The sequence below is a fragment of the Amblyomma maculatum genome, chromosome 4 (genome assembly GCF_055883805.1).
Source record: "Amblyomma maculatum isolate TAMU_Amacu chromosome 4, ASM5588380v1, whole genome shotgun sequence".
Taxonomy (NCBI): Eukaryota; Metazoa; Arthropoda; class Arachnida; order Ixodida; family Ixodidae; genus Amblyomma; species Amblyomma maculatum.
In genome coordinates, this window is record NC_139347.1 from 101,798,978 (window position 1) to 101,807,336 (window position 8,359).

Genomic DNA, 8,359 nt, shown 5'->3' on the forward strand with positions numbered 1-8,359 from the left:
ATCCTGACCTCTTTGTGTGCTGCACCCACCACTATAGCCATGCATTAGCTTATGGGTAACGAAAGCTCTTAATTATAAACCACTTGCTTTGCTGTTCTATGGAATACTGCGGCTGCTAGGCGTGTGCGTAAACTTTTGCTGGCAGAACGGTATGTGAAACGTCTGGACGCGACTTCCGACTAATTTCGCATTTAAAAGTGTATCGATTATCCCCACTTTCTGTCTTCGCAGCCGTATGCTTCCCTTGTTAGAGTGAAATTAAGGTTGGAAACGAGAATTTCCTTTCTACCGACATTGAGCGTACTGCTTTTTTTTTTTTTTAAGTTATTAGAGCAGTAATCACCGAATGATATTTTGTACGAATGTCCTAATCGGGTAAGCTCAACTGCGAAAAATGCTGAGTAAATATTGCAATTAAATTTCGCGCTTACCAGCTGGTTAGATTCAGCGAGGAACGCTTGCTAAGAAGCATAAAAGTACTGCCTAGCTTGTTTCAGAGGAAAATTAAGTCAGCCGCTGAATTTTCACAACATCCGGTGGCGCGACAGTGCAACGTGACTAGACTGGAAAACTCACTGCCATCCTGCTTTGCAGGTGTGGATTTTCCTCCCTCTCTTCGCGCTGTAGGCAAAAAAAGACGTATCTGGCGATCGAAGTGACAGATATAAAAGAAGTATGTTTCGACACCGCAAGCGGAGCCGAATAGCGAGGTGTCGCTATAGGTCAGAAAACATGAGGCAGTTTTGTCAGGGCAGAAAAAAGGACTTTGGTTTATTTGGCGTTAACGAAAAGTAGGACTCTTCGTACTTGGCGACTTGGGCGCTTTCATAGCGTCCGCTCTTTTGACGATAAATACGCGGATGAGAACACGAACAATAGGACATGGATCGCATGCGCTAATCGCAAGATGCCCATAGTGTAGACTTTACAAAGAAACAATCATTCGAACACATGCGCCACAAATACATGCAGACTGTTCACACTGCCATGCGTGCTATCAATGCTTATGTACAAACTGCGTGCCGTTATAGGATATACGCACGAGGAAACCGCAGCTCCGGTTATAGTACAAAGTCCGTGAGCAGTGGTGTGGTATCCACACAGTTCCTGTGCAGGGAGCTGTCGCAGACCACGGAGGACATTTCACTCGACTTTCGGAGAAAGTCGTTCACATCACCAGAGAGCAGCGCAGGATTGTTCAAGTGCACATGGTGCGTGCCGTCGACCTCCACCTTGACGAAGGGTTCGCACGAAGTCTTGAAGAAGTCTTCGCAGATGCGGAGCATGCCGTCTTCATTCTCGTCGCACCAGTCCTTGGGGGACACCATGAGTAGAGGACCGCGGTAGAGGGTCATTGTGTTCTGTATAGTCAGGGAGTTCTTTTTTGTGTCGGACAGGGTGTACACCTTGAGACACCTGGTCAACACGGCGAGCGGCAGGGTCTGGCCGGCGTCGTCTTCGGCATGAAGCAGAACACGCGCCGAGTCTTCGTCCAGCGAACCACCTGTGACGTCCACAAGGTCCCGAACCGCGGTCTGAATAGCATCGTCGCCGGCCTTCTGGAGTTCAGGGTTTCCGGACGCCTCGATGTACTGCACAAGCGTCGGCAGCATGTGACCCGGGTGCGTGTTGACGGTGTTCGACATGCTCAGAGACACGACGCCCGTGCAGACGTCCGGCCGAAGTCCGGCGTAGTAAAGGGCCATAGTTGCTCCGACGCCGTGCGCCAGGACGGCGCAGGAGCTCCAGCCGAGATAGTCCAACACCCATTCCATGTCCTGAACGAACTGCTGGTGGCTATACTGGTATCCTCTCGGAAGGTTGGACGATGCTCCGTGGCCGACCAAGTCAAGTGCCACCACTCGGAAGGACGGGTCCAGCAGCGGCACCAGGGTGTCGAACGAGGCGCAGTTGTCGAGCCAGTCGTGAATGGCAAGCACCGGAATACCGTCCGCGGGGCCCCAGTCTTTGGCGTGCAGGTAGCCGTAGGACACCGGTATCAGCAGGTCCTTGGACTTGAGAGACCTCCTTCTTTCCATGACGACGGCCTGCTCGAAAGTACCGCAAATGCTTGAAGAAGAATGAGCAACGCCGAGGCGTAAAGTCCGTCCACAAGTTCACACGTGAAGGAGCGCGCAAGACACGACGGTCGTTCGCTTCACGAGCTCTCGGAGAACAGTGAGCTTGTTTGGGGCACGTCAGTGGCTTTTATGCGCGAACTGAGGTTACGACTGCGGTGACTCCTCCCTGGCCTCCTCGCCACCAGTTCCTCGTAGCTCCTTCCTCCTCGCTCTTCTCCTCCCCTGCGCTGGCGACGCAGTCCACGTGCGCTAGAGAAGCGCGCGCGCGAGCTTTCTCCGGTCCGCTGCGCTCTGCAATCGCGCCGCTGTCCCGGTTCCTCACACAGGTGGCGGAGCGGGTCCGCACCTAGCCGAGCGACTGGAAACGACGTGGCGGAGAGGGTGGCACGAGAGACAGAGAGGAGTAAGAGCGCTGGGTGGTGTGAGAAGGAAGATCTCGCGTAGTTGACTCCACACGCTTCCACTCTGCCAAAACAACAACGGTATTCCCCTGGCGTGCCGCAGAGCCGCAAGGCTTCCCCTTCCAGAAGCACGTTCTCTCTCTTCCTCCTCACTCTCCCCAGAGCGCCAAAGGAGCAGCAGCAGTTACTCCGCTCCGCGACGGCAAGGCCGCATACAGATGTGAGTCGTCAAGGGCAGCCGCGACCCGCGGCGGAGAAGGCCGGCAGCAGAGCCGCCGCCACCACACTGATGCAAATGTCGCGCAACCCAGTCGCGCCCGGTGTCACCAAAAAGCGCGTGAGCGGCGGCGCTGGGCTTGTCGGATCGCTTTTCCATTCACGTGCATGCGGGCTGCCGCCCAAAATCTCTCTTCCCTCTCGCTCAAGCACGTTTGCGCGTCATGGAGGAGGGTTCCGCGACGACCACGTTTACGGCGCAGGATTAAGTTGCCCCGGTGGCTCGACCGGTTGATTTCGCAGGCAGGTCGCGATACCAGCCCGATCTGTCTTGTCGTCGCGGGGCGATGTTTTCGATATCTTTTCTTCTAAGGTCGAGGACAACAGCGGGCGGAGGGCTCTGTCGCGAGGAGAGGGAGAGTGGAAAGTGTAACTGGCCTTGTCCCTTGGACACGGACATAGTGTGAGTGTGCACGGCCTACGCAGGGCTAGTCAGCTTCCGTTTCACCTGGACATGCGCTTCGGCCCATTCTCTGTGTTTACATCACACGTGTTCCACAAGACGGCCGTCATGGAACCCTTCCAGCCTCCGTCTGACCTATAGGTCTGACCGTTGTGAATCAGTGATCACGCGGAAAACAAGCGCTCATGTTTCTTCACCCCAGCAACCATGACTGGAAGGTGTTATTCAGCACACCCGCAAGCATCAGTCGGTAAATTTGGCTTCTTTCCGCTCGTTGGGGCAACCATGTATTCATGTCATGGTTGAACGACAGCTCCGATGTGAGAGGAGGAACGGGGAACGGGCAACTTGCGTGCATGTCGCGTGACTCTGACAACACCAGGGTCGACTTTCATTTTTTCCCCTCCCTGGAAGACCAGAAAAACAAAGCACGTGCTTATCGATTGTATGGCAACGGAAGACAGTCCCCCACTTATAACGCCGGGAATCCCGATGTTGTTTCTGTCAATCCCCGCTTCAGTCCAAGCCGATGCTATCCATGGAACTGAAAGGCGTTCAGTTCGCTTTCACGGTCATGACACGAAAGCGCCGGCGCACTTTCCTGTCCACGTCCCAGCGACTAAAACCGCTCATTAGAGAAATTACACGCCCGGCGCTGATGCCGCTGCTTGCTCGGCGAAGCCCGTCTTCGCCCTAACGCGCGTACAGCGGAAGTTGGCCCCACAGGAAGTAGAAAAAACTTCGTCCTTTTAGCTCACCACTTGGCTGAAAATAATTAGGCGCCTGAGTCAGCGGCGGACAAAGGGCGCCACTCCACCGAGCACTGTCTGCGCAGTTTTCTTGACTGCAGTATTACTGCATGGTATGGTTACGCGAGGCCGCTCCAGGCACCCATTGTTTGCAGCAGTTAGTTCACCTTCCCTTCAAGCTGACACATTCAAGGCGATAATAACGGCCTTCCAGAGTCCGGCGGGTTACTTTTTCTCCCAAGATGAATTGTCCGCGACGTTTAACTCAGAGATTTTTCGTTCATTATAGTTTTTTTTTTTTTTTCGAGAGTTAACGGTGGCTCTGCGGGAGAAGGGAGCGGCGCGATCATAGGAATAACATAGAGAGCCGCTTTGAGGAATCCGCGCTATAAGTTGTACAGAATCTTAGAATGCCGAGCCTGAAAGAAACGAAACGAATGTGTGTGCACGCCCAGTACCAAAAGAGCGGTCAAGCTCTTTCATTTCTGACGCTCTCGGTGGATTACCTAGGCAATTAAGGTGCGCTTGCGAGCGAATCGAAACAGTAAACAACACGAATGTCGTGTGGAAGCGGATAAATTCACAGTAAAATAAGGCTTAGTTTGGGAAACGACGCACTAATTACATCCTGGTAGCTAGAAACAGTAGCTAGATTTCGCCGAGAAATATGTGTAATGTCTCCCAGCATCTTACAATAGCAAAGAAAAGTAGAATTATGTGTCGCCATTTTTTTGTTTACTTATTCGTGAGAAAACAAAATCAGTTGCTATAGTTTCGACTGCAGACATTGTGGTCTGCGTGCAGTTTTGTGCGAGAAATACCAGCTCACCCAACGCGAAAAAAGGTTTTGCAGAATTACCGATTTTCGTATTCTTTAACGACCTTCGGCTCTCTGAAACGCTGCCATATTCGTTAAAAGCGAATATGGGGGTTTTGGCGCTCCGAAGCTATTCAAGGAATTGGGACTCTGTAGTGCATGGCCCTGGAATTGTTTAGACAGCCAAGGTTTCTTTAACGAGTATTGATATCGCACGGCACACAGGAGCTTTGGTATTTCGTCTCTATCAAAACACAGCCCCACGAAGAGGCTCGATCCCATCACCTTGTAATCAGTGGCCGAACGAAGCCACTCAACCAACCATATTAGGGTGAACGAAAATGACAACTAGAAACAGAGAGATGCCAAAGCAAGCCGAGAAAAAAAATGAGGTAACTGCTTAGCATTGCAGAAGTCGGCAGTAATTTTACACCCCCTGCACACTCTCAAAATTTCCAATGCGTTGTTCTTCAAATATTGAATTCGCACAGTGCGGTGCCCCAGCTACTGTTGTTGAAATGTCTAAACTTAAAATAGTTTTGAATACACGGATGCATACGAACATACGTTCGTTTACGGGGGTGGTGAGACACCGCGCCCGGAAAGCGGCGACAGAAGCGATAGCGAAACCTTGTCGCCAGAAATAGAGTGAGACTATACAGTATAACAAAACACTTCCCCCGAACATACAGCTGCTTTCGTATAATATGCATATACAGCCAAAATTGAGCAAAACGTTTGCGATTATTAGCAGACTCCACATGCGAGGGATCACAGGGCGCAAAAGAACAAGGGAAATAACGAAATAGTGGCAAGGATAGCAGAAGCCGCTAACGCGAGTATGTGTCAGGAACAGATGACGCCAACGCTATTTGAATAGGTATTATTTCTCATTGCATTCTTTACTGAATATCTAAAGCACCCTGTTTGTGATAAGAAATGTGCTGAGTAAATTTCGTCGAAACAAAAAGGAAAAAGACTGGGGGCGAATTGGCGATGTGCACAGTTTTATACACAGTGCCTGAAAGGAATTTAGACACATAGAACTGACTGACATTGCTTATTTTGCTTTTTTTTTGCGCAAGGTTACATCAAAGAATCAAGGGCAAAGTAAATGTTCTTAATTTAAATAACTGTCCCTCAGTGATGTGTCAGGTGTGAAACTAAGTCGGTCGACTCCTTACTGTTTTTTAATAGGACTTAACGAGCTATTTGCAACTTCTTCACATATATACTGTAACGTCTGTATCACCCTTCCTTACTGACCAATCACGCTGCATTTCCGGTGGGTAAACTTGACACGCGAGGGCTAACACAATTGTTGTCCATGCAACCAAGGTTATCCGCTTGTTTTCAGAAATTGTACTGTCCGTTATACAGACCTGAATGGTACAGTTTAGAGACATAAACTATAGCTGAGAACACATCGTTAAAATGTCCAGGAAAGCAAATAGCTTGAGCAATTTCGCTGGAAATTTGAATTATACAACCATATGATCGCTTTGGGTGAAGCCGAAAAGCTCGATTCAGTTAGAAATACTTCGCTGGAGGTAAACAGATATGTTGCTTAAACCACAAATAGTAAGTTTTTCTTTCTATCCTAGGGCTCCATTTTCCACACGTTGAGCTACTCAACTGTTCAACTGGAAGTCACTGGCAGGAAAATGTTTTCAATATTCCTTTCCGGTTGTCCTAATCCAGCTACCCAGTCACAGTTCAGCGATTGCTCACAAGAGGTGAGTGGACGCAATATTTTCTACTTCGTTTCTGCTGCTTTAATACGCCAACACTTTTATTAGAATCAATATTACTACCAGTTACTGCCAACGTCGTCCTTGCGCCAATGACCCGCAGCCGCGCTCGGGTGATTATCACACGTCTGCAGCTGTTGCACACAATAAATTCGAAATGTTGTTTATATTGTGATAAGTCACATTTAGTGTGCGTACAAAGCCTGACGTAACAAGTGCAATATTGGTGAAACATTGAACTAACGGAAAGGTACTTCGTGAACGTCCTTGCAGATCATTAGCATGGCCGAATGCATCAAGCGCGTTCTTCTATGCCGACTCAGAGGCGGCAACGTTTTTCTTACGTAAGTTCCTCCGTCACCAAGGACACCATGTCGCCCATGAATCAGCAGCATATGTCATGTCCCCGCGTACAAACAGCGAAATGGTCACCTCGATGTATCAAACGACCCGCCGATTATCTCACAGTAGATACCACTTGTTCCATGCAGCATCGTGGTGTCGGTAAACAATTCGCGAAAGTATCATGCAGCTCTCTGTGGTTGGATTGTACTCGCATTACTTAGGCTCCTCGCTGTCTCGAGCTGAGTGCGTTGTCGTAATGCCACGAAGTCCTCTTGCCATGGCCGTTGTCTTGTTCCCTCGAATAGACGCAAGCGCAGAGTTGTTGGAGGATACACTAAGCAGAATGCTCTAAGAATACACTAAGTAAGACAGGAAAGGATATGTGTGCTGTGGTTTCTTGGAGTCTTTATTGTTTTTTCATGTTTTTCTCCAACGTTGTGCGCATAGCAAAGCCTGACTCTAACGTTTTGTGAAGGCTGATAACAAGAAGTTAGGCATTTGCAATATGCTTTTCCTGAAGCATATATATTGACTCGGATGAGCTGGCTTCCATTGAAAGAGTGCAGAATACTTTTTTTTTTATGACAGTAGACATCATTCAAGTGCTTCAAGTTGCAAACAATAGCAAAGTGTTGATGTTTCTTGAGAAATGAGGGCGGCCACTAATGCGTCCTTGTTTCCAGAAGTTACAGCATAACTTAGTATTCAAACTCAGAACCTTTTTCTAGCGAGATGATTGCTCATCTTAAAGAATGCGCAGCTTACCTTTCTGGCTCGATGGATGGAACCCTGCTGTGCATTGTGCAACTACTTTCTGCTAGACCTGGTTTAATGTCTTCTATTTCCTCACTGCATACTTACAACTGTCAAATACCTTTTCATGTTATGCCACGCTGCACGCAACCTCTCCGAAAAAGTCCACCGTTGGAGCTGCAAGCGAGTGAAAGTATGCCGGCGCAGGGTTCATAGAAGACCATTATCCCCAGAGCGCGTTCTTCCAAATCGTCTCTGGCCCCGCCCGCAGCACATGTGTGTAAGTGTTTGGCTTGCCACGGGCACTGGGCGCAACCCTCACGTGTTACGCGAATCTCCTCACATTTTCTCCGCGGATGGACACAATGGGCCGGCTCGGCAAATCGGGAGAGACGCGGTTAGTCCGTGGGCTTTGCGTGGACAGCGTGGCGCTGACATTGCCGTCCGGATGTTTCCCGACTTGGTCCATCATTGCGGCTCGGATTGATTCCGCTGCGCGTGCCGTCAATTGCTGGGAAGTTGCAAGCACAGTTCCCCTTCTTCTCACTATGTTTGCCAAGGATGGGTTACCGAGGCTGTTTCCGGAAACATGTTTTTCGGCACACCGGCCTTTGGCCTTCTATGTTCAAAACATTGGCATCTATTTTTTTTATCACAAAATGCAGCCGTTTTCCTTGCGGCGGATATCGGAAGGACCGCATACTCGTACGCACTAGCCCTGTGCAGTTTTTTGCATTTTGATATAACATCGAGGTAATTACGCAGATTAAATTGCACATTTTC

At 49.4% G+C, this 8,359-nt stretch overlaps 1 protein-coding gene across 1 annotated transcript; it reads right to left on the reverse strand.

Moving 5' to 3' along the window:
• Positions 1-741: 741 nt before the first annotated feature.
• Positions 742-2,439, reverse strand: LOC146191872 (serine hydrolase-like protein). Its single transcript, XM_084602314.1, has one exon. The coding sequence runs from the start codon at positions 2,037-2,039 to the stop codon at positions 1,062-1,064; it is 978 nt and encodes a 325-aa protein (XP_084458440.1). The 5' UTR covers positions 2,040-2,439; the 3' UTR covers positions 742-1,061.
• Between the last annotated feature and the right edge of the window lie 5,920 nt (positions 2,440-8,359).

What these genes read in the sequence shown, in the direction of transcription:
- LOC146191872 (XM_084602314.1), bottom strand. Translation starts at nt 2,039, where the DNA reads ATGGAAAGAAGGAGGTCTCTCAAGTCCAAGGACCTGCTGATACCGGTG.